Genomic DNA, 27,858 nt, shown 5'->3' with positions numbered 1-27,858 from the left:
ATTATAATTACAGAAAGAGTTTACCTAAAATTTTTATGTTTTAAATATTTTAATTGATAACTCTTATTCTTCACTTCTTTATACACATAATATCCAAGATAGTAAAGCTTTTATAGTATGAGAAGAGTTATTTTATCTTATTTATCTTGAACAGCATTTTTTAGTCCAAGGAGGTTTTAGGTGGACTTTGGACAACCCCCTTTTCGAAAGTACAAAAGGACAAAACTATATTGGTGACAGATTTAGCAGGAATATGAGTGAAGGGTATGGCCTTGATACCCGTTTCTTGTCCGTTTTTTTCCCAGGATATTAATAGTAGATTTTGACGTGTTGTTGCTTGTTTTGTCTTGATGCAGTTCACGTGTAAAGAGAAGGTATTCCATATTTTGAAGATTGAGAGTAAAATATGTTTTTGATAATATATGGAGTTAATCATAACATTTTTCTCAGCTCTCTTTATTTTTATTTGGAATTTATACGAAAATTCAGCAACAAACATAAATCCATTATGAAAGCTTTCTTTAGATTAATTGAACCCTGTTTTAAGTTCTTTATTTCCTCTCCTCTTTGATGACAATAAATGGATATCGCTTTACAACAGTAATTTAAATACACCCAAGATTCGTCTATTGTGACAACATTTTTCCATTTTTGCCCGGATAAACGTTTCTCGTAAAAGAATTCTGCAGCGTGTTCTGTGTTCGGAGTTAAGTCGTGGAAAAGGACGATGCAAAATACATTTTAATGCTTTAAGATTAAAATCAGCAATCAATCACTTCGTTTACAGTTGCCACTGGCATTTTAATGATTTTTCAATTGTCTTTTGATTTGGGGAATTTTCTTTTAACTTTGAAGCTCTTACTTTTGCAACATTCGAAATAGGTTAGGTTATTTAATTACGGCAAAGCCTCGAGGGCTATCTGCCTAAGAGGAGGGATGCCTTCGTGGAGGACGTTCTAAGGAAAACTGGCTCGTATACACGTTACACATGGGGAAAGCCACGAAAACACCCATGCAGCCAGCCGTTCGCGGGATTCGAACCTCAGACCGAACTACCAGTGTTCACCGACTTTACCGCTCGGCCGCTGGTGGGCTCAACATTCGAAATATTCCATTTTAAATGGAATTCGTATTTGAATTCGTATTTGGAACAATTCTTCCACTTGATGTTTGTTTCCTTTGCTGTGGACAACATTACATAGCATAGCTTTAGATATCGAAAACCCATGGCTTTTACAGCATTTCTAATAACTATATACGAATAATTAATTTTCTTCGGAAGGTACACAAACATAGCCTTCCATCCACTGCTTCTTTAAAAGCGACATTTCGTATAAAACGAAACTATAAAGCAGCAGACGGTAATTTATACTTTCAAAAGTATAGTACCGCCGACCGGTATAGCGGTTATATTGCTGACTGCCCTGCCGAAGGGATTGGGCTCGAATTTCGGAGAGGTTAGGTTATTTAATTACGGCAAAGCCTCGATGGCTATCTGCCTAAGGGAAGGGATGCCTTCGTGGAGAACTTTCTAAGGGAACTGGCTCGTATACACGTTACACATGAGGAAAACCACGAAAACACCCATGCAGCCAGCCCGTTCGCGGGATTCGAACCTCGGACCGAACGACCAGTGTTCAGCGACTTTACCGCTCGGCCGCTGGTGGACCTTGAATCTCGGAGAAGGCATGGATGTTTGTAAATGTATCGTGTCGGTGCGGCATGGTTGCACTCTAAATATGCGGCGAGCCGAAAGTCCTCTTGAGAGGTTGGTGAAAGGGGAGAGGAGTGGGAGACCTTCAGATTCGTCCCCCCCAGGGTGCTCTCCATCAAAATAGGGGGCGGAACTGAGCCAAATCGCACTGTTACCTGTTAGGTGCTCAAGGCTGTTGCCAACGGCAGGGGTAATTTAGCGCTCTTTGCCAGGAGGAATTGCGTAGGCTTGGGGTTACTACGTCAGACAATGGTTAATCTTCGAATTATGGGAACTTGGCGATTTTTTGGCGAAAATTTGGCCACGAACCCTGCTACAGCAACCCGCTAGTTTTTTTTTTTTTTTTTTTTTTTTTTTTGGACGCCATTTTGTTTTCACGAAGTAAAGGCATGTTTTTTACTCAACATTTTTTTCCCAACAATCTGCTAGCCGGATTACGCTTATCCTAGAACTTTTATGGAACAAAAGCGCTTCATCATGACGAAGATTAGGTGCGAATTTGAGAGAAAGTGCAGAATCGCCCACTGCTTGCAGCATTTTTAAGAATTCCACATACACGGTATCCATGTACACGTCGACCACTTTTCACTTAAAAAGAAAAAAGTCCCAGAATTGCACAAAAATGGCATTGCGCACACTCTTGACTTTATCCATGTACACTGCTAAAGTCCTAGCTAGTAACCTTTATCGCCTTACCAAAATGTCGTCAAACTACCTGTTACCATATTCCAAAGATTAGCCCAGACGAGCATAAACAACAACAAAAAAATATAGTTGCAGCTAAAACAAATTCTACGCAGATTTTTTTTTTTATACAGCAAAGCAAAATAGTCTAAAAAATGTGCGAACAACCTTTATAATATGAGTAAATGAAACGTAACAATATAATACATATTTTGAAAAAACTATTACATAATCAAAAATACTTTTATTTATTGAAACTATATTTCCAAATATCAGAAAATCTTGTAAGCATATTAAACTTTACGTTCAATAAAGAAATGCCAAAAAAAAAACGGGAAAACTATTTTGTAATCAAAACTGATTCTTAAATTTTTAATCGAAAAATAGGAGACGTAATTCACTGGAAATTCTTTTGAAAACTTTAGTTAATATAAAGTTAACAAAGAACAAACAATTCCGAATAGATTCTGAATAAAAATTATTGCTTTAACATAGTTATAAAAATCACTTACGTTGGAAAATTATTTCAAAAATATATTACTCTTTGAAATTTCGTCACGAAACTGGGGTGTATAGTTTCAAAACTATTCATACAATTATTAGATAAACTTTTCAGAAAATAAATTTCATTTCAGTTGAAAATGACTGGAGATCATATTTTAGCTACTTTAATGAAGGAAATCTAATTTACTGTGGATTATTAAAATGCTTATTTGCTTAAAGAAGTTTGGACGTTTTATATTACATTATAAAATCAGAATTCCTAATAAAAGTTCAAAATATTCAAGTTTGTTCTCCAAGTTTTATCCTAAATATTGGATTAAAATACTGAATTCTATCTCTGTAGGAAATAAATGTGTAATGTAAACATAATGTTGTACACCTTGCACAAAAAGAGGACAGTTCCTGATTGAGGAAATTCAACTTGCGTTGTATATGTCTCGAAAGCACATCTTAGAATATATATTAGATTTATATATAGTATTGTTCTAACGAAGGTAATCTGACTCAATATCAGACTTTTCTGAAATAACTTACCTATTTTTTCCATTCCTATTTATTTCGATTTCAAAACTGAAATTACATTAAAGTGCCAAGTATTGTAAAAACCGCACGTGTAGCTTTAAAAAAATTAGCTTTCAAAATTTTAGCTCCTCACTGTTAATTGAATTTGGTATATATTTATTAGTAACTCTTCTATTAACTTACTTGATTCCTTATCTCATTTCTGTTATTTTCTTGGATATTTATCACTGATATTAGTTTTATTTTCTTAATTTGCGTTTTTTAGTAATTTTCTAAAAGTTTTCAAAAAACATTTTGAATTATAACCTACACAATTTTTACCATAGCCTTAAAGTAGATGTGTTTCTAGGCATACCTGCAAAAAATTAAGAGCTTTTGTTCAAAATTGCCAAAGATATACGTGAATTGACATACTGGCGCGTTTTTAGGTTCGAAATATTTTTTATAAGCGACAATAACGCCAAATGTGCTTTAAGAACTTTTTTAAAAATTGTTTAAAAAAATTAACGAAGCTCCTTTTTTTCCGCTCGTGCACAAGAGAAGAAGGTAAAGAAAAATAGGTTACTATAAATTAAGAATTTCGCCAAGTGTATTGGCGCCAATGTGCGGCAAGCTAAATTTTTGAATTTCTCGGTAAGTTGCTCAACAAATTTTACAAAATTTAATATTTGGATGCGGTTTGAGGCCTAGAACTTAAGTATGGAAAGAAAATCGTTACATCATTTCAGAATAAGTCACAGTTTATAACAAAATACCTACGTTAGAACAATTTTACATAAAAATGTAATATATATCCCAAGTCGCGCTTTCGAGACATGTGAAACGAAAGTTAAATTTCGTCAATCGCCCCAGTAGAACGGGAGATATAAAACTGTCCCATTTTTTTGTGTGTGTGCAGAGTGTACATACATTATTGAAGCATTAAATTTCGAAATTTTATTTAGTTATAAAATTTGAGCGTTTACGATCACGATATTACAATTCTTCTAATCTTTTAAAACGATTTTATCTTTAATTTTCATGAATTTTTGTATTGATATTCGGATTTGGATACTGATAGCAAAATATGCTATACATATTTCCTTGAATAGTGATCATAATTTCGATTGGAAGAATTTACAAAAAATATTTTACATTAGACAAACTATTTTTCTTATTTCGTATTGCTCTGAAATTTACAAGATGCAGTTAGAATCAGAAGGAAAAATATTTAAAGTTTTACAAGAAAATAAATAAACAACCAAAGTAAGTTGTTGAACTAAACAAATTTTTTACAGACATACAGTGTACTACAGACATCACAACGAAGATCACAGAATAAACAGGGTATCATAAAGTTAAAAATGTATGGAGTGTGCTATGTGATATTCTTTGAAATGCCTTTGCAAATCATACACTTTCCTCATAATTCACCTTAACCTTTAAATAACAGTTGGGTCCGTGCTTATATTGGCAATGCATTTATTTTTATTTAATAATATTATATATCAATATATCGACTATATATTAATATATTAACTTATTTAACATTAATTTGTATATTAATGTTAAATAAGTCAAAGTGAAAATAAGAATTATCTTATTTAAACTATTTATAGCCAGTTCATTACTTTTGTTTCATACCGTATTTTCAAACAAGTTATCTGTGTTGCACTGCAGATTTATTAAAGAATCTATGCCAAAAAAATTAAATTATATTACATACCATTATATTTTTTAAGTAATAAATCAAGCTCTAAGAATTTCTTCTAAATAAAGAAATTTAAAAAAAAAATATATTCTGAACATTATTTTACATTTTTTGCAATATGGTTTTCGTAAAAAATTTAGTTCTAAAATGCCTGACTGAATAAAGTTTTATATCAGAAGTATTAGAAAACTTGCATTGATAATTTAATTGTTATTTAATAATTATGATTAAATTTAATCATTATAATATTATGATTAAATTTAACTGCTATTTCGATTGGAAAAAGGCTAAGAGTTTAAAAAACAACTTACTTAAAAATTTTATTTTTTTAAAAAATATTTTAGGTTCTATGAAAAACAGTTAACAGTAGGATTTTAACATCTAATTAAATAAAAATTCTCCTGACTATTTCATAAAAAACTGCATGTTAAAATTTTAAGGTAAAAAACAGCATGAATATCCAATTTCAGTTTCCAAGACATAGAAGAATTTCCGCAATATATGTAGAAATTCTAGACAATAGAAATTCTTTAATTCTAGACAAAGATAAATGCATTAAGAAACTTCTCAACACTTATGCAATAATTGTTTACCAGATAAATTCTTTCATTTTAATTTGAAATCCTTTGACCCAACTGATACTGATTTGCAAACATTTAACCAATTACATCAGGAAGATGAAAAATTAGATGAAATTAAGCACACCCACGTATCCTCCGGAATCTTCGAGTTGCCTCAGTCCGCTTTTTTGCCTTGGCTGTTAATAGCAGACGTGCTGTTATAACCACAGTCTCTCAGATTGTTGAAAGATGTTGATTTGCGCATGCGCAAACCGCAGAAACCAATATTCCGGTAGAAATAAGCATTCGGTAATATGAGGATGATGCGCATCAGAAGGTAGGTCAAAGTGCGCCAGTTCCATAGAGATCCCCATTGAGAAATAATCAGCGCTGCAAATGAAAAGAAAAATGATTACGTAATTAAATTTTATCATTTATTTGAATCTCAGTTCATAATAATGCTTGATGTTTTTAGTGAAAAGACTTTAATACTGATTAAATGTGTTCGGAGAACAGTATAAATAAATCGGTAAAAGTATAGTTTAGGGTACCCCTTGGCGAAACTTGGCGATTTTTGGCGGTACATGGATACCGATTTTGTGCAATTATTTAACTCGTTACTTTGGCTTGCTCAAAAATCGCTCCTACACAAAGCCAAAATAACAAGACAAACAATTGCACAAACTCGGTATCCATGTACACATCGACTTATTTTCACTTAAAGAAAGAAACCCCGAATTGCACAAAAATGACATTGCGCACTTCTTTGACTTTATCCATGTACACGTCGACCTATTTTCACTTAAAAAAAAATCCCAGAGTTGCACAAACTTGCATTCCGCACTCCCTTTACTCTGTCCATGTACACATGGATATATTTTCACTTAAAAAGTCAAAGGAGCACCAAAGTCTACAATATAGGCAAACAAAAAATACATAATCTCAATAAAATACATTTTAAACCAAACAATAAAATAACATAAAAATGAAAAAACATGTTATACATTTAAGCACTACCAAAAGCAAATATTCACTTACCACGATTTTCGAGTTCGCTTCGTACACCCAGAGCCACGTAAAAATCAAAATATCAATCATACTCAAATGACTTTTTTCAAACCAGGTACTCTTTCTGATCGAACACTTCACATAGTGACCATCTGAACCTTTCTTCCTACAAACCCATTCAAATCCATCTAAACGGTTTTCACACACAACACCACAAAAACGCTTACAAAACATCCCATGATTCAAAATTTCCCAGAATCATGCACCCGATTACGTCACAATAGGCTTTCCATAACATTCAACTACTCAGGCTACCATAAATGAAACAGCAACTTGGCGATAAATGAAACAAAAACTTCGCCATAATACAAGGGGTACCTTAAAGTCTACTCTACCCAATAAATCTATTTACTGGTGTTATTTAGCAAAATACTACTTCAAATGATAGAAGCAGGTGATAAACATATTATAAAAACATAAGTTTTGGTTTTTTTTTTCTTACATTTGGGCTGTATTGCTAGATATTTTACTACAATAATACTTATTCAGTATCTTACTTTTATACTTATAAGGTATTCTTCCCGCTTTCGTGGTGTAACGGTCACGACAATGAAACTGAATATCTGAATTTAATAAATTTTTAATATCTGGAATGTTGCAAGATAGCTAATACAAATGAACAAAGTTTCTCATACAAAATAAAATAATTTAATATCCCATAAAAATACAATAAATTTGATACGTAGCGCATACAAATACAATAAATTATATATGTAGACTATTCAAATACGATGAATGATAGGTAGCCATAAACGCATTGTTAACCTCAAGTTCTACAAACTTTAACAAATGCATTTTAACACACATTGTTGTGCAGTAATTCCTCTAAATAGTATAAAAAGCACTTTAAGCATATTTTGAATTTTATTTGTAAAACATTTTAAGAATTTCGTTCATACTTTACTGAACTTAACGCTTGAGGTTATGCTGGCATGCGTTTAAAATATCAAGTTGTTTAAAAACTAACACTGACTACAGGGTTTGGACAAAAATATGAAAAAACACCTTTAAAAAACATGTTTCTTTGCTTAATATGGTGTAGGAAACCCGTTGGCATCCAAAACAGCTTGCAGTCTTCTCGGAATGGATAAATACAGTTCCTGTATGTTTGTCAAGGGAATATTATACCATTCTTCCTGCAAAACGGTGGCAAGTTCAGATAACGAAGTTGGTGGTGGATAACGAGAACGCACTTTCCTTTCCAATGTAGACCACAAAGGTTCGATAATATTCAGGACTGGTGACTGTGGTGGCCAGGGGAGATGGGACAACTCATCCTCGTGCTCAGAAAAGCAGTCCTGGACAATGTGAGCTGTGTGAACAGGGGCTTTGTCGTCTTGGAAGACACCATCACCATCGGGGAACAAAGTTTGTACCATGGGATGAACTTGATCGGCCAAAATGTTCACATAAGTCTTGGCAGTCATGTGCCCTGACACAGTTATCATGGGGCTAGCAGAGAACCACGATATGGCTTCCCAAACCGTAACAGAACCCCCGCCATGTTTCACTCTTGGCAACGAGCAGTCTGTATTATAGGCTTGAAATGGCGTTCTCCAGACGTAAACTCGGCCAGAAGTGGGAAACAATGTGAAAGAAGACTCGTCAGACCCTATTACTCGCTTCCACTGCTCTATAGTCCAGGCTTTATGACTTAAACACATTTTCCTGTTACGGGCATTAGCATCACAGATGAGTGGCTTCTGAATTGCAGCACGGCCAGCCATTCCCTGTTTATGAAGCTCCCTTCTAATTGTTTTGGTACTCACAGGGTTCGGTAACACAACATTCATTTCAGCAGTAACTTTTGCAGCTGTGGTCTTCTTATTTTTCGTCACAATTGCCCTTAATGATCGTCTGTCACGATCACTCGGGACACACTTTCGTCCGCGCTGTGATTTAGCAGATGATGGTTTTCCGATTTCCAAATATGCGGAATAAATCTTCGATACAGTACCTCTTGAAACACTAAACACCTCGGCTACCTTGCTTACGGAAGCTCCTACCATACGTGCTCCAACAATTTGCCCACGTTCGAAGTCTGTTAACTCTGACATAATGCAATGACAACCTCACATAACAGTACTCCGACAAACAACTGAACTGTTTAGCACATTTACGAAGTTGTATAGGTGGCGTCAGTAGTCAAAAACGCCAGCGCCACCTACATATTTCATTAAAATTAATCTTTCTTTTCAAACATGCATTTCACAAGGTGTTTCCATATTTTTGTCCATCCACCTTTGTGAATCCTGTACTCTGAATACTGCTCGTGAAGTCTGTACTCTGACAAAGCATTAATAGTGGTCTGTATTAAGCTATAATTCAACATTCAGAACGTTCAAAATCTCCTTGTAACCAGATGGTTTTGCTCAGGAGTAGAATTCAGGTTTGCAATTCGCATAAATTTCAATAATTCTTCAGCTAGGAAAACATGTGAAGTACCCGTCAGCTTTTTTTAAATTATGTATTGCAACATAATAATATGCTTGATAACCTTGTGAATTCATTAGAATAAAATAGTCAAACCGCTGAAAGAAACGCAACGTGGATTAAGAAGACCAAGAAAATTTAATTTATTTCACATACACTCTAAAGAACAATATCTAAGTTTCAGAAAATAAACTTTCTCCAGATCCTCTTCCATACTCTTACACACATGGAAGAGGATCTTTATAAGCGTCTTTGTTACGACTTTTTAATATAGATAAGTAATAAAAGAATATTTTAATGACATATAAAATTATCTATTCATTGTGTATCAAAATAAGCTGTCATGCATTTTCCAATACGCTGGCATAATTTTATGCTTTGAAAATTGCATTTTCATGAATAAAAGAAGAAGTTATAAATCATCTTCAGTGACATTAGAGTCTTGTTTACCTGAATATTTGACTAAAATGAGCCGTAAAATATATTCTTAGCTTATTTGTTATTCATGACTCATTAATATTCTGCAAGTACATCGACTTTTTGGCTACATAAGTTATTTATTTTCAAAAAAAAAATGTTTTGATATCAAATGTTGGCTGAAGACAAATAGGAAACAGTGACTAAAAATGTATTTCTTATATCTAAAAAATTTGAAGTGGATACCAAATGACTTCCTTGCATGACCTATTAAATTATACACATTTTTTCCTGCACTTCATTTAAATTTATTTCTTCGAATTTCATTAGAGATATATTTCTCATTCAATTAATTCAGTTCAGTCTTCGCGGCAAGGTGAAAATGCATAAAGCTTTAAAAAAAATCTTCATTAAAAATTGTAAAATACAAATAAATAAATAAATAAATAAACACCAACAAACACAGTTAAAAAGAATTTAAAAAAATTACAGTTTTCACGGCAAAAGTAGCTATTTGGCCAAAGGGCAGGATAACAAAATTTTCAGTACACAAAACTGAAAGTTAACTTTCGGTCTCACTGGGAAAAAAGACGATAAAAGTCGGTGCACTAATTGGCTTGATTCACTATTAGAATATGAGTTTCAATTGTAATCAAACTGGCGGTCTTATTAAGCTTTGCGCCACTTTTAAACTGTTGATAATTCTACAACTATTGCATACAGAATAACTAACGGCATACAAATCTTAACCGGAAGAACATAACAAAAACCCAGTTCAATCACTTTTAAAGGAAAGAATGCAGAAGTTGACACACATATTTGTAATAAGAATAAAAAAAATAGAACTCAACCAGCCGGGTAAGAGGCAGGGTGTATATATATAATATATATTTGGTGCGGCGCAACGAAAAAGGGAGGTGCACAACTAGATGCATACGCAAAGTTTCAACATTGTACGGCCAATAGTTTTTGAGTTATGCGAGATAAATACATACAATCGGTCCATTTTACAATCCGTTTTGGAAAACATAATCCCTTATATTATGTTCGCACGTACAAAAGTGACCAAAGCAATTGCCGAAATGGATATTTTCGTTGAAATATGATAACCGAAATTTTTCATGATTCCTTTTTTTCGGAGAAGGAAGCAAAACTGAAAATTTTAATTATGTAGAACATTTTAATTTTAATTCAATATAATGATAAAATAAATCTTTTTTCTTTCTTCTTCTAAAAAATCCGAGATTTGGATTTCAGATAAAATAGAAGCTTCTTTAGGAAAATGCAAATACACTACAAATGTCAGAAAATAATTCGATGTGAAAGCGTTTCTACCTCTTGGAAAATCTGATACGGTAGCTTGAATAACATTAGAATACTAACGGTCGAAAAAACTGAACTGCTAACTAAATTGCCGTAAATTTTACGACACAAAATATTCATTCATATAAATTACTTACTCAAAATTTATTTATTAAAACAAATTTATACCTAATAAAATATATTGCGCATAATTATATAATGATGTGTTAAACAGTTCATAATGCATTCACTCTGTTTTTACTTCCTAGTACGAAGTAAATGAAGAATTGCTATCGCGAAAAATGTTGGGTACCATGTTTAAAAAAAATATCCATTTTGACGGTTCTGGAATCCATCTAAATGATGTTTTTTTGGGGGGTGGGGGTCAGTACGTACGGACAGAATAAAGGATTCTTCTTTTCGAAACGGATTAAAAAATGGATTTAAAATGGATTCAGAAGAGATTTTTTCGTGATGTATATACGTACGTACTTTATATCAAGCATAACGCAAAGTGAGTAGCCATAGAACGATGAAATTTTGTTTGAGGGACCGCTATAACACGTAGTTGTGCACCTCTCTTTTTTGTTGCAATCGACCGAACTAAACATATTTGAGAAACATTAGGTTAATTCGAAGCAGGAGAGATAAAAAATGAGCAACGCCCTCACCACAAAGGCATGCTAAAAAGGCGGAAGAAATACCTTATATACTCCCCCTTTTAAAGGGCGACTAGAAATTAGGCGACCTATTCGCCAAATCCTGATGCTGTAGAATCATCACCCACCACCTTTTTCAGTTCGGGAGCAACTCTAGAGAGATTAGTTTCTTTTGAAGCCAGAAGACGTGAAAAATGAGCAATGCCTTCGCCGGAAGTCAGAACTCTCGACTAAGCGCCGAGTATGCTGACTATTACACCCTGAAGGCATGCTAAGAAGGCGGGAAAAATACATTATAGTATATATATATATATATATTGGAACAGAGAATTGAAGCTCCAAAATTTTGTATTTTACAATTTTTAATGAAAATATTTTGAGTTTATGTATTTTTGGCTTGCCGTGAAAAGAGAACTGAACTGTCTAGGTTGCGTTACAAATGTATCTCTAATGAAATTGGAGGAAATAAATTTAAATGAAGTGCAGAAAAAATTGTGTATAATTTAGTAGAACGTAAAAGGCAGTCACGTGGTGTACACATCAGATTGTTTTTAACTGCGTCATTTCGAGTTTAGTGGTTTAGGGTTAAATAAATATACGATAAATTATAAGTTTCATGCTAGATATAATACAGATAATTATAAGTTCCATGCTTAGATTAAAAAGTTCAGAGATTTATTTAGGCCAGGAGTATGTTAGGCTTGCCTCTCAAGGTGTTCTTTCTGTAGAGCATAGTGTAGAGACATAGGCGGGAGAAATACGTTATACACTCCCGTTTTAAACGGCGACTGGGTTATTTAGGAAAGCCAATCGCCAAATCCTGGGTTTGGAGAATCCTCATCGAACACCCTTTTAGTTCGAGGGCCACTGTAGAGACATTAGCATATTTTTGGAAGCAGACTAGATGAAACATTAGCAAACGCCTTCGCCGGGAATCGAACCGAGGACCTCTCAGCTACGCGCTCAGCGTGCAGACCGCTACACCAAGAAGGCACGTTAGGAAGGTGTGGTCTCCTAGGTGTGGAGAATCATCATCCACCCCCCCTTTTAGTTCGTGCGTTACTTTCTGTTGTCTTCAGGCGCTGAGTGGCGCAGATGGGAAGTTTGAATCGAAACTATTAATTGACAGAAGTTATGAATGGCGGATTACCAGCAAAGCATATGCAACTGGTTGATCCCGAGTATAATTCCTGTCTATCTCAAACTCCTATCCATTTAACTACAATGCAAGTATCAACAGGACTTCTCTCTTATAAGGCAAATTAGGCATCACGGGCCAGCAATTTGCATTCCTCGACCGAACGTGAACAAGATACCTTCGTTTGGAATGACGTATGACTAATAGCCACTTCGATTTTATGTAAATACCCGTTGTTCTGGCACATTAATATTAACGTGTCCTCTTACTTGATACATTTTAAATAACCTGCAGCTCAGTTAGAAATGTTAATTCAAACTAATACATAGACTAATATTTAAACAGAGCCAGCGGAAATTGACATAGTCAACTAAAGCCAGGAGGCCAGGGATTTGACTAAGAATTTTCGATTAATTCCTACGTAGACGCCTCACTTAAAAAATATGAACTAATTAGAAGACGTAGCAGTAGAAAACATTAGTTTAGCAACCAGTAAGAATTAATTTTGTTCCCATAAATGTAGGTATACATTTTATTCAAATCGAAACAGCCCAGAAACATAGGTGGTGTATTTAATTATAACAAAGCACACTAGGGCTATCTGTCTAAGGGGAGGGATGCCTTCGTGGAGGACTAAGGGAAACTGGTCGTATACACATTACACACGGGGAAAACATTACACATGGGGAAAACCACGAAAACACTCATGCATCCAGCCCGTTCGCGGAATTCGAACCTCGGACCGAATTACCAGTGTTCAGCGACTTTACCGCTCGGGCGCTGGTGGGCCCCCAGAGACATAGGAAGAGCACAGAAAACTCAACGCACTATGCTCCATTTACCAACAGCAGAAATTTTGACTGGAAACCGTTGCCTGTGGAATATACATATTTGAGAAAAATGTGCCAAAAATTAAAAAGATTTTTTACCATTTAATTTTGTTCGTTACTATCATTAAAATGTTAGAAATACATTACTTTTCTTAATTAAAAAAAATAAAATTAAATAAAATTTGAAAGATTTCAGATTTAAATTACGTTCCAAAGGGACATTTTTTAACGTTTTGTTCGTTTTCGGGTGTTTTCGTGGTTTCCCCATGTGTAACGTCTATACGAGCCAGTTTCCCTTAGAAAGTCCTCCACGAAGCCATCCCTCCCCTTAGGCAGATAGCCCTAGTGTGCTTTGCCATAATTAAATACACCAACACCACAGTATTGTAATTTTTGGTACCTCATGATGCGTCTGTTCATTTGAGACGTTTTCTATAAAATTATAAAAAAAATATTGGCTCTAATAAATTTTAATTAAAATCTTTATACAAAAAATATTAAAAAATAATTTAAAAAAGAAAAGTACAAAAAATCTGAATGGCTTCAGATTTTAAATTACGTCTAAAGGAACTTTTTTTTAAACATTTTGCGTGTTACCTTTATCACGTTCTTTGTACTTAAACCATAAAATTTAGTTCAATAGGAATGTCGCAAAATAATTTTAAAACGAGCATATCTTTAGAATTTCCGATACAGAGACTCACGCGCTGGAGATAAAAATGTTTTTTCTGCACAACGTTGCCATGGCTCGCTTTGAAATCCTTGAGTTTGTTAATCAAAAATTCGTCAAAGTTTTAAAAAATAGGAAATCGATCCTAAAACAAATTTCAAATTTCAAATTGGATCTTCCACATGCTCATATTCGTTGGAGGATTACGTTATTCAAAATTCGATGACTCTATGTACCGTTGTTTTATCACAATACGAGAAATAGACATACATTTATACAGATTTTTCATTATTTAATTTCTTCAAATATAATGCAGGACTCTAACATTTTGTGGCAACAGTTTGAAAAGTGAACCGACATTTATGAGTCCGACGCAAAATGCCAAAACGAAACTAATAGTCCTTCGGGATTCAAATCCCTTTGGACTAAAAAAAAAAAAAGACTAATAAATATATTTTCAAGACATGTATAAGCGGTGATTGTAAGATAAAACACCACATTGACTATCACATAAACGAAATGCATATTCATTAAATTTAACAAAAATTAGCAGTAAGTGAATTCTGATGATCATAAGTTTCAAAATACGTTCAACACTCATTATAATTAATGTTGCTTTAGTCTCTGTTGCTAATTTTATCATTTTATTTTATCTCAGTTTTTTATCTGTTGCCATCTAAATAACAATATGCTTGCATTTATTTAAATTCTCATTTGAATCATCCATTACCAAATTTTCGAATTAGTTCTGTATCTGCAATTTCTCTTTCCGCGTTTTTCAAAATTCTTCCTGTTCCCGCGAAATCGGAGTACAGGCCCCCTCCCACAGCTCATCAGGAGATGTATTGATGAGTCATCAAGAAGAGTTTCTTTGTGAATAAGTTAGGCTTCGTTAGATTGAAGATGTGTCTTAGTTTAGGCTCCTCTCGAAATCTTTAGTTTCATTCCAATTGTAATTCTGCTAAAATATTAGCTATTATTTTCCCATCTTATGTTAATCAATATATGTTATGTATTGATTAACATATGGTTATATATATGTTATATGGATGTTTTAGACATTATTGGAACTAAAAGGTGTTGGTGTATTTAATTATGGCAAAGCACACGAGGGCTATCTGCCTAAGGGAAGGGATGCCTTCGTGGAGGACTTTCTAAGGGAAACTGGCTCGTATACACGTTACCCATGGGAAAAACCACGAAAACGCCCATGCAGCCAACCCGTTCGCGGGATTCGAACCTCGGACCGAACTACTAGTGTTCAGCGACTTCACCGCTCGGCCGCTGGCGGGCCTGGAACTGAAAGGAAAAACTTTTAGCCGTTTATAATGGTTATCAGTATCGAATTCAAAATAAAAATGAGGAAAATGCAGATAATTGGATTTGCATAATTGAAAGAATTGAGGCAAATTCGCTCGTATACACGTTACACATTGGGACGCCCATGCAGGAACCAGGAAAACGCCCATGCAGCCAGCCCGTTCGCGGGATTCGAACCTCGGACCGAACTACCAGAGTTCAGCGCATTTTCCGCTCGGGCTGCTTGTGAACCCGCATTTTAATTGGCAATTTCAGAGTATTTATTTATAAATTTCAATTAATAGTTACCACAATAGTGCATCTCTGCTTCCTAAGTTTCAATTCAGATTTCTTTAGAGATAACTTTCATTAATATATTTTTCATATTCTTTATTAAATTACATATATAGATAAAAAACTAATTAAAATTGAAAAACATTATGTAAATTCGAACTTACAAAACAATATCCTGCGAAATTGCTGCTACGATTACGTAACACGATTATTTACTATCGCAAATTAAAACAAAACAGGCAAAATACGTACGATAGAAAGTTGAAATATATTCAAAGTTCGTGGAATCTATTACATTAATTTAAACTCTAATGGAAAAGTAATTTGTTAAAAATAAAAATGCACAATAATAAATTTTCTCTTTTTGTATTTAACTACATATTATTAAATATACAAAGAAAGTGACTTCATGAAATGAAACATCATAACATTAGTAAGAGTTACCTTTCCTCAATGGAGGGTTATAAGACGATACGAAGCAAATCTCAAACAGAAATTCACTTACCTAATACCTGAAGGGAATGACAGACTGCCAAGGCGAGAAGTAGTGTCCTTACAACGCCTTTATCCATTGTGCCCCAAAATGTCCACAGGCAAAATGCGACGGCTGTTGGTAAGGAAGTAACAATATAATTTTAATAAGTTTATATATATTATAGTATAAAATGAATTTTAAAATGACATACATAGCAATTAATTTACAAGGCGGAGCACATTCTGCAGCTGTGCATGACATATGTATGATGCAAGAAATTTCTTTTACCTATTATAATAATAGTGTGCATATGATTATGTATTATATATGTTACCGTGAAAGACCGAAATTGGAGAATGTCGACTTTCACCGGAGAATATCAACATTCACCAAATACGTCGGTGAAAGACCGAATATTTCACTACATTCTTGTATATTCGGACCCTCACCGGTGTAGGTCGACCATCACAGATATGCTCTGGTGAGAGTCGAAAAGAGAGGTCATAAAGTGCCATAATAGTTTAAGTTGTTGCAATAAATAAGATTTGAATCCCATAATTTAGTAAGTTTTTTTATTACTGTTATTTTATTTTCTCATTTAGAACGTACTGTATAATTAAGTAAGTTTTTAACTTCTGTTATTTTCCTTTCTCATTTTGAATGTATTGTGTGTTTTAGGTTCTCATGTTCTTAAGTTCTTATTTCAAGTTTCGGGTGCGTTTATTAGGGACCGAATGACGAAGAAGAAAATATAATATTGTTTAATGTTCAACATTCACCATTAGTACATGGTGAATGTCGACATTGACCGGTGTAAGTCAGAAATAAGAGTATTTGGAAAATATTTCGGACATACACCAAGAGACTATGTGAATGTTGACATTCACCGGTGAAAGTCGACATTCTCCAGATTTCGGTGTTTCACCGTAACATATATACACTAATGTTTGTGAAAAATGCAACTCCATGAAGGAACTGTCGGAAATAAATGAAATTTATTCAACATATTATTGATAGTGGTACAAATAAACAATCAAATTTACAAGACAAAAAAAAAAAAAAAAAAAAAAGTCGATGAGAAACTGTACATGTCGGTGACACTGAATCATACTGTTACGAAACGTCCAGCTGCGGTAGGATACCTTCTCCGCAAAGCGGGTTTAGGGTTGCCATATTTGTCACGAAATCGCTCATTTGGCGACAAAAGTGGCGGTATGCGATAAACAGAGCATTATACTAGTACGAATTCTGCATTATACTAGTACGAATTCTGATCGATTTGCCACAGAATGTTCTCGAAGACAGGCCAAAAGTTATATAAACCCTTCCTGCGCGCGGAGTAGCAGTTTATCATCAGTGCATCGTCGAGTGCATTTTGAGTTGTATCGAGAGTACGTTGAGATCAAAGCTCCGAGAGCGACCGAATCGAGTCGGGAGCTGTACTTTAGTGCTTTGTCGTGAAGCTGTCTTATTGCCTGATAGCTACGTTGCTGATCGTTTCAGCGTGCTTATCGTATTTTTTCGACGGCTGTAAATGTGCTTTTGAAACTGTTCCTGAGTAGTACTGGCAAACAAACTGCGTTTTGGGATTTCATCAAGTGTTGTCGTTAATCACTCTAAATCCACGAACCTGTAAAAACGCAACAATATAATTTAAAGAGTAGTTTAGACACGATAGCAGGCTTAAATGTTTTGAAGCCATTTGTCGTGTGAGGTTATCCTAACAGCGAAGAATTATTTGTATTATTTTGCTAGAAATATCTATGGAGATTCGAAGTAAACAAGCATAAGCTTGAAGCCTGTCCCTTAAGAAGTCCCCTCCTGTCTTGGGATAATTTATTTATGATGAAGCGGGCATTATGTTTGCAAAACCATCATTAATCGCTAACCCAACTGCAGTAGAAATCATCTCAAAATTTGCTTTAAATCTAAAGATAATCTTAAAAGCTACTCTTAAAAATGTTATTAATGTTTTAAAATCAAACACGTTAAACTACTACTTTTCAGGACTATTTTATTAGAATTTCATTAGACGGCTTTATCTTTTTACGAACTCGCTAATATGTTTACATCTTATATACACAATTAAACTCTAAACATTAGTTACTACAAGTTTCGATGTCAAAGGTTACAAAATCTACATTTAAATGTGAGTATGTCGAGTAAAGAATAAAAAGCTTTAAAATCTAATATCGAATTTCGTGAAATTATGGTAAATCTCAAATATGTTTATCTTGTTCGCAAATTATACATTTTTCAACTGCAACGTTTGAAGAAGTTGCAGCAAGTTGTGAAAGAAGTTTTGAAAAAAGTTTAGAATTTTTGAAAAACCTGTCTGCATCATCATAAGAAAATTCCGGAATAAAAGTTATCAACGGATATAAACATTTAAGTTAAAATTTTTGAAAAAGTGAAAAGGAATTCGAAATTTGAAAAATATATGTATATGTGATGTACCAGCTTTTGTCCGGAATAAATAGATGGGTGAAGAATCATAGATGTAGTAGTAGCTTAAATTATCAGACGATAAGTTTAAAAAACAGGATCCATTTATTATTGGTCAGAAGAAATAGCAGTTACAAAAATCATATTTCCGGAGTAAATAAAAAGATTTACTAATAGCTTTATGTGTGAAGTTTACTGCATCGTTACATTAAAAAAAAAAAGACCCCCGATATTCCTTTGCGAGTCCTTTTATGGCCTCTGGAAAGGCGGAGCTTCCAAGAAATGACGTCAGCCATTCCAGTTCGCTTTAAATATCTCCAGAACATTCTATAACTGTACGTGTAGAAAAAGGCGGGAAAAACAACTTGACTACGGGGCTGTGGATTTAATTCTACGTACTTTCAAATAAGAGACCGTCGCCATTAAAAAATGAAAAGAACATAGAGTTAGAATTTTAAGTGTATTTTTGACTATGGAATTTTATTATTACATATATATCATAAATTCTGTTTCTTTCTGTTTAAAGAGCAAGTACTGATACTATAATCATAATTAATCATTTTATAACGGCATTCATGAATAAATGGGAATGATATTAATAATGGAAATGATTTTATATTGATCTAAAAATTACTGACATACATCTCTGAAATTTTAATATAATATTAATGAATCTATAATGCATTCAGTAACAAATTACACAGCACGAAAGGATAAAAATTACTTCACAATGGAAAATTCAACCACTGTCATTTAAAAATTATTCATCAACAATATAAGATCAGTGACAAAGTTGAATGTTGCAAAAAAAAAAAAAAAAAAAAAAAAAAAAAAAACAAGCATGAAACATGATTGCGTAAACTTCGAAGAACAGATAAGTTTTATTGAGATTTCCGTAAAACAGCATTTTCACAGTTTTATGAAATATGATTGGTTCTTTTAATAAAAAGTCAAATTTTATCTTTTTTACTTACCTAACAAAGCGCATCCATAAAATCTAGTTGCCAGATCCTGGTGTCCAATTAGTTGAGGATTATCGTTTATTGCTGGTAAATCGTAAGATTTATCAGGAAAAAACAAGTTCTGAAAAACAAACATAACTATGGTTAATATGCCCGGTAAGTGCCAATAATTTGCAAGAAAAGAATATTTATCTGCGGGTAATAAATACGTATTCTTCAAAATTATAAAACAAATGCTTCAGAGTAAGTATTCGGACACCGAAAATAATAATAATAATAATAATAATAATAATAAAAAATAAATAAATAAATAAATAAATAAATAAACACGAATTATTTATGCTAAAAATAATCTCTCTCCTTCCCAGATATATGCTGGTGCAACGATATGTATGACTGAAAACTTCATATAATGATGTTCACAGAGGCTTCGGAACAGCGAGCCCTAAAGTCGTGTCGTTGAATACTGGTAGTTCGGTCCGAGGTTCGAATCCCGCGAACGGGCTGGCTCCTTGGGCGTTTTCGTGATTTTCATCACGTGTAACGTGTATATGAGCCAGTTTCCTTTAGAAAGTTCTCCACGAAGGCATCCCTTCCCTTAGGCAGATGACCCATAACCCACGAGGCTTTCTGCCTAAGGGGGAGGGATTGCTAATCTGCCCACAGTTAATTTGCTGTAGTCACATAAAAAAATATATCGGAATACCGAGACGTTGTGAAATTAATATGAGATTTGGTTTATTGGATTAAAGGAAAGCAATCGACCAGTACCTGCCTAAGGAATGGATACCTTCGTGGAGGACATTCTATGGAAAACTGGCTCGTATATACGCTACACATAGGAAAGACCGGCCCACCAGCGACCGAGCGGTAAAGTCGCTAAACACTGGTAGTTCGGTCCAAACTTCGAATCCCGCGAACGGGCTGGCTGCATGTGTGTTTTCGTGGTTTTCCCCATGTGTAACGTGTATACGAGCCAGTTTCCCTTAGAACGTCCTCCACGAAGGCATCCCTCCCCTTAGGCAGATAGCCCTAGTGTGCTTTGCCATAATTAAATACACCAATACAGCATAGGGAAGACCACGAAAACACCCATGCAGTCTACCTGTTCGCGGGATTCGAACCTCGAACCTACCAGTGTTCTGCGACTTTACCGCTCAGCCCCTGCTGGGCATTAATATCACAGGGTGCAAGTATATTTAAAGGTACCCCTTGGCGAAATTTGGCGGTACATGGATACCGAGTTTGTGCAATTCTTTGACTAGTTATCTTGGTTCGCGTTGGTTGTCTTTGTGTTGGATGTATTGGTTATTTTGGCTTCGTTTTGGTTGGTGTTGGTTTTATTTTGGCTTTGTTTTCTCCATTTGTGTAGCGGCGATATCAGCGCCAAAAATCGCCGCTACACAAAGACAAAATAACAAGTTAAAGAATTGCACAAACTCGGTATCCATGTACACATCGATCTATTTTCACTTAAGAAAACATCACAAAATTGCACAAACTCGGTATCCATGTACACATCGACCTATTTTCACTTAAAAAAACATCACAAAATTGCACAAACTTGGCATTGCGCACTCTTTTGACTTGGCGATAAATGAAACGACGACTTCACGATAATACAAGGAATACCCTTCAGACTACTCCAACCTGCCACAGTCGATGCCAACATAAAGGATTTTCTAGCAACGATATATCTTTCAAGAATCTTAAGTAAATCAATATCTAATACAGAATGAAAAAAAATCTAGATCTAATATAATAAATAACATATAGCTAACAGATCTACAAAATCTTTAAAAGTCGTCTCAGCCATGATCTGAAGTCACTAATAATATTCAAAGATAAGGTAACAAAGTTATTGTTGGTATTTTATGAATACTTTGAACTCACATAAATAATAATAATAACAAAAGTTAAATTGTTTGTTATAAAAATACAAATGCTACATTTCTGCGCATAGACGCGTTGCAAATATACGAATCATATCCGTTTTCAACTCTAAGGCCAAGAAATTCGATTGAAAATGCACTCCAGACTTGAAGAATAAACAGAAAAACTCTGACAGAAATTCCAATATTTTATATACAATAGAAATACTTTGGCAATAATAAAATATGATCGTTTCGTCTTTGAAACGTATGTTTCTCGCTCCAAAATAAAGAACAATCCATGTTATATGAAACTTTTCGAAAGATATGAAATGAAGTTGTCTATCGAATTAAAGAAAAACATTTAAAGAGAGGGAGGAAAATTTTCTATTAAAGGGGATGGTAAAATTAAAGACCAAATTCAGCACTTATTAAACGTTCTATAAAATAATTCCGGAAATACTGCGAAGAGTATTTTATTTTTGATTCATCGTTAGCAAATGCTGATACGACTATTGAAATATGACAATATTAATTAGTGAATTTAAATTTCGACTTCTGCTTATTTGTGCTAGGAAACAACATATGCAATTAAAAAATAAGGTCCGAAAGCTTTAAGGTTTTATATTACGTCGAAAGAGGCTTTTTTTAACGTTTTGTGTGTTACCTTTATTTATTAAGTATCATGTTCTTCGCACTTAAGACATACAATTCAGTTCAACAGCAATATCGCAAAATAATTTCAAAATGTGCATATCTTTAGAATTTCAGATACACAGTCTCGAGCACTGAGATAAATTTTTTTTTTTTTTTTTTTTTTCGTACACTGTTGCTATTGCTCGCTTTGAAATCGTTGAGTTTCTTAATTAAAAATTCGGTAAAGTGTTACAAAATATGATATAGATGACAAAACAAAATAAAAAGTCCGGCTTCCAGATGGTCATATTCGAGTGGAGGGGTACGTTATTCAAATTTGGATGGCTTTACATTCCTTTGTTTTATCACAGTACGAGAAACATACATACATTTATAAGGTATTGCTCCCACCTTCTTGTTGTGCCTTCGTGGTGTGGTGGTCTGCGGGCTGGGCGCGTATTCTAGAGGTCCGTGTTTCGATTCCCGGAGAAGGCGTTGCTATTTTTCATCTTTCCTGCTTCCAATATACCTAATGTCTCTACAGTGGCGCCCGAACTGAAAGGGTGTTGGATGAAGATTCTCCTCACCCAGAATTTGGCGATTGGGTACCCTAAAAAAACCTCAGTTGCCCTTTAAAAGGGGGAGTATATAAGGTATTTCTCCCACCTTGTTGGCGTGCCATAGTGGTGCGGTGGTCTGCACGCCGGGCGCGTATTCCAAAGGTCCGTGGTTCAATTCCCGGCGAAGGCGTTGCTATTTTTCATCTTTTCTGCTTCCAATATACCTAATGTCTCTACAGTGGCGCTCGAACTATAAGGGTGTTGGATGATGATTCTTCTCACCCAGAATTTGGCGATTGGGTACCCTGAAAAACCTCAGTTGCCATTTAAAAGGGGGAGAATATAAGGTATTTCTTCCACCTTGTTGGCGTGTCATAGTGGTGCGGTGGTCTGCACGCTAGGCGCGTATTCCAAAGGTCCGTGATTCGATTTCCGGCGAAGGCATTGCTATTTTTCATCTTTCCTGCTTCCAAAACACCTAATGTCTCTACACATTTACGCAGATTCTTCATGATTTAATTTCTTTAAATATAATACAGGGCTCTAGTATTTGGTGGTAACAATTTAAAAGTGAGATAAGTGAGATTTAAAAGTGATTTTAAAGCTATCTGCCTAAGAGGAGGGATGCCTTCGTGGAGGGCCTTTCTAAGGGAAACTGGCTCGTATACACGTTGCACATGGGGAAAACCACGAAAACACCCATGCAGGCAGCCCGTTCGCGGGATTCGAACCTCGGACCGAACTACCAGTGTTCAGCGACTTTTACCGCTCGGCCGCTGGTGGGCCCTCACAATGAAAGAAACATACATACATTTATGTAGATTCTTCATTATTTAATTTTTTTAAATATAATACAGGGCTCCAGTATTTGGTGGCAACAATTTAAAAAGTGATTCGCCGTTTATAGTGAAACAACGCAAAATGCCAAAACAAAATTAATAGCCCTTCTGTGGAAATTGCCCCTTTCGGCTAAAAAAAAATTCAGATCAATTGATCTTTAGAAGCAGTGAGTATACGTAAAATGAAAGTAATAAAAAATTAATCGTTTTGTATTTAAGTAATTGCTGTTATAAATAAAAGCGGAAAATATGTATTTTGTGAAAGGCTTCCAAAATACTCCTGTTACATATCATCAGTTTTATTATACTATCTAAGCATACCGCAAAAATCATTTAATTTATGAAGCGTGTTTCTATTACCGGCAAGTGGAGGAAGATCATAAATGAACAAATCCACAAAAAATACTTACATTGAGACCGAGAAATGTGAACGCCAACGCCATCGAAAAATGCCAAAGCCAGTAACCACGAGGAAATTTCACGTACAAGTGCTCGTTATGTCCAAGAAGTTGACTTATCTGAAATAACAGAAATTCCTCGATCAGCTGATGATAAAAATAAAAGCAAAAAGAGCTAAAAATGCGATATAAAACAAGTTTGTTCTGGTTACAAATACTATAGATATGCTTTAATTTCTGCAATTTTACAAAGTGACATATTACGGAAAAGTAATTGGGTAAGACAAATAGATAGATATATATTAAAAAAGAATATCTATAACGTATCAAAACAGACGTATTTATGTAATATTACTGTACTACTATCTACAAAACACGAAACTATACGCTGAATTTACGTATTTCTAAAATTTACATCAGACTCAGAGTGCATTCACATGATTAGGATTACATGGCCTGTTTTTTTTTTTTTTTTTTTTTTTTTTTTTTGTTACTTATGCTTACTTTATAAGGTATTTCTCCCGCCTTCCTAAGCCTTCGTGATGTAGTGGTTCTGCACACTGGGCCGGTATTCCAGAGGTCCGTGGTTCGATTCCCGGGAAAGGCGGTTGCTAATTTTTCACCTCTTCTATTTCCAAACATATCTAATGTCTCTACAGTGGTGCCCGAACTAAAAGGGTGTTGGTTTAAGTTTCTCCACACCCAAGATCTGGCGATTGGGTCCCCTGATAACGCCAGTCGTCCTTTTTTCGAGTTTTGACGGCCAGCATCCCGGGGTGACGGATCTGAGGGACTCCTACCCCTTTGCCCTTCCACAAAACCACACAAGATGACTTCTCGCTCGCCGCATTAATTCTTTCTGCCACTTCAGAGTCCTTTTCTTGAGTGGGTCCAAAAGGAAACTTTTAGTTTTGTGCAACGAAAAATCTGACTTCTTATCGGCTGGCCAAATGACTTGTTTTTACGTATAAACTGTAATTTTAATTGTAAAAATTATATGTTTTCGCCTTGCCGAGATGTGAGAACTGAATTAATTGAATGATATATATATATATATCCGAGGAAATAGGTTTAAATTAAACGCAGGAAAAAATGTGTATAACTTAATATTCCGCGCAAGGAAGTCATGTGGTGTACACATTAGATTTTTTACTCTTCAAAGTTATAAATTATTTTTCATATGCATATATATATATAATAAGCAAGTATAATTCTTCATACTGATGACAATGACATAAAAAAAGTTAAATTGCGTTAATGAAGTTTTTCAGTTGCATTTGAATTAAAACAGAGTGGAATGCTTTTACCTTTGACCTGTGAATATCTCCATTGTCTGTCTCACCAACGCCTAATATCTTTCTTGTTTTAAGTCTGCTATGTAAGTCTCCACTGCTGTGCTTCCTGAAAAAACAAGAAATTGATAGTATAAGAAGAGTCCCAAATTACAGGTGAGCGGGATACCCGAATTTCACAATTGGTCGTACAGGTATCTTCCCGCCTCACTAATCAAACTACAGCAAAATGAGAAATACCGGGTAGCCATAATTAAACTGACAGTGCTCACAGTGTTCTGTAGCGCGATTTATTTGCGAGAATGACGCCACATTTTGTAGGAAGATTAAACAAGACGGGGGACGAAGGATTCCGCGAAAAAACAAATTAATTCCAAAAGTCACCGCTAGGGGAATATTTGGCGCTGTGTAATAGAAAATAGAGTGTTAACAAATGCAAATCAATACAGAATAAAATTTATCGTAGGTCCATTTTTCTATGAAAACATTACCCCAACAGGACCGGAAACCTGTTCTGTTACCGGAGAGAAATATCGCCACACGTTGAACAGCTTTGTCATTCCGGCACTTCAGCAAAGACAATGCCTGGGGGAAATCATTTTCATGCAAGATGGAGCCCGTCCACACGTTGCTGTACGGGTGCAACAGATGCTACGACAGAAATTAGATGCTACGACAGAAATTAGCCGCTACTTTGCAACTGCATGGCCACCTCGGTCGCCTGCTCTTACCCCATGCGACTTCTGGCTGTGGGGTTACCTTAAGTCCAAGGTTTATCAAAGGGTGGTCCAAGACCTGGCTACGTGGAAAGATAACATATCACGGACTGTACGGGAGATTTCTGAAGACATGTTACTTTCTGCTGTTGGGCATATTGTGCACAGAATGCAATATGTGGTCCACAACAACGGCACCCACATTGAACCTCATTTGAATGCAAAATAAAAGGTAATTTCCGTATTGATTTGCATTTGTTAACGCTCCATTTTCTATTACACAGCGCCAAATAATCCACTAGCGGTGACTTTTGGAACTAAATTTTTTTCGCGGAATCCTTCGTCCCCCGTCTTGTTTAATCTTCCTACAAAATGTGGCGTCATTCTCGAAAATAGATCGCGCTAGAGAACACTGTGAGCACTGTCAGTTTAATTATGGCCACCCGTTATATTCAAAAGAAATGATATAAAAATGTGCATAGATGTTATGCTTACACTGTTTGCTTTCTATTAATATTTTACGATAAATATATTTAAGATATGAAAAAAAAAAGCGTCGGAAGTTTATTATACAGGATGTACCGCAAATGTTGCGACAAACTTCTAAGGGAGTCGGGTACATCATAAGGATTAAGAATTGCATAGGAACCCATGCCCGAAAATGTCAGGGGTAAATGGTAGCATAGGTAGAAGATGGGGAAAAGAAAGAAGCGAAATTAATTTGAAACATTTATTGGACATGAATACAAATGGTGCACGACAGCTTTAATATTACAACAGATGCAGTAAATATTTCATCATTTTCAAGGGCATTCTAAGGATTTCAAAACCTAGATTTAAAATATTACCTACTAACTGTAATATATGACATTTAAGCTCCGAGAGATGAACGTACAAAGCAAAATTATAATACATAAGCCACTCAGCAGCAAAGGAAAATTACAATGTTAATAAAATATTGCTAAAAAAATTTTAAAAATGAAAAATTCTGAAAGGTTTCAGATTGAACGATGGACCAAAAGGATATGTTGAGGGTTTTTACGCTCTCGTTTAGCTCGCAGCCTACCAGTCTGCTGTTACACGCACACTCCTACATAAAATGTCGTTTTCTTCGAAATTAATATACAATTCAACAGCAAAATTGCACAATTTTTTAAAGCATGGTAGTGTTGGTATGTATTTTTCTGTTTTTTTAGTCCAAAGTCATTGAAGGACTAATGTTTCGTTTTGCGGTTTTGCGACAGAACCCTACAAACGGCGTACCACTTTTCAAATCGTTGCCACCAAATACTATAGCTGTGTATTATATTTGAAGAAATTAAATAATGAAGAGTCTGCTTAAATGTATGTAGATTTCTCGCATTGTGATAAAACAACGGTACCCAGAGCCATCCAATTTTGAATGACGTCATCCTACTGTGAATATGGGCATCTGAAAGCCCAAATTTGAAATTTGGAATTTGTTTTATCATCGATTTCCTATTTTGTAAAACTTGAACAAATTTTTGATTAACAAACTCAAGGATTTAGAAGCCAGCGATGGCAACGTTGTAGAGAAAAAACATTTTTATCTCCAGCGCGTGAGCCTGTGTATCAGAAATTCTAAAGACATGCTCAATTTAAAATTATTTTGCAACATTGCTGTGGAAATGAATTTTATGGTATAAGTGCGAAGAACATGATACTTAATAAATAAAGGTAACACACAAAACGCTAAAAAAAAAAAAAAAAAAAAAAAAAAAGTCCCTTTGGACGCAATTTATAATATGAAACCTTTCAGATTTTTTCTTCTTCAGTCTTTTCTCAGTTCTTTATATCAATCAGTTTTACTACTAAGATGACATTGCAAAACTTTTTTTGCATTTTTATTATATACATTT

At 34.7% G+C, this 27,858-nt stretch overlaps 1 protein-coding gene across 4 annotated transcripts in view; it reads right to left on the bottom strand.

Annotated features, from left to right (window-relative positions):
* Window positions 1-3,483: 3,483 nt before the first annotated feature.
* LOC118184492 (tumor protein p53-inducible protein 11-like) overlaps window positions 3,484-27,858 on the bottom strand; it is a 483,444-nt gene continuing 459,069 nt past the window's right edge. For all 4 annotated transcript variants that reach the window (XM_085812234.1, XM_085812235.1, XM_085812233.1 and 1 more), the window contains 5 exons: window positions 25,278-25,371; window positions 23,983-24,090; window positions 19,679-19,787; window positions 16,290-16,391; window positions 3,484-6,064 (listed from right to left, as the gene is read on the bottom strand). In XM_085812234.1, the coding sequence (XP_085668360.1) occupies window positions 5,850-6,064; window positions 16,290-16,391; window positions 19,679-19,787; window positions 23,983-24,090; window positions 25,278-25,371 (628 nt within the window). In that variant the 3' untranslated portion in view covers window positions 3,484-5,849. The remainder of the gene's footprint in view (window positions 6,065-16,289; window positions 16,392-19,678; window positions 19,788-23,982; window positions 24,091-25,277; window positions 25,372-27,858) is intronic.

Source organism: Stegodyphus dumicola, chromosome 2, assembly GCF_044657685.1.
Source record: "Stegodyphus dumicola isolate Sdum_Otavi_A_Nest chromosome 2, ASM4465768v1".
NCBI lineage: Eukaryota > Metazoa > Arthropoda > Arachnida > Araneae > Eresidae > Stegodyphus > Stegodyphus dumicola.
The sequence above is the reverse complement of the archived record's forward strand: the minus strand, read 5'-3'. Positions and strand labels throughout refer to the sequence as shown.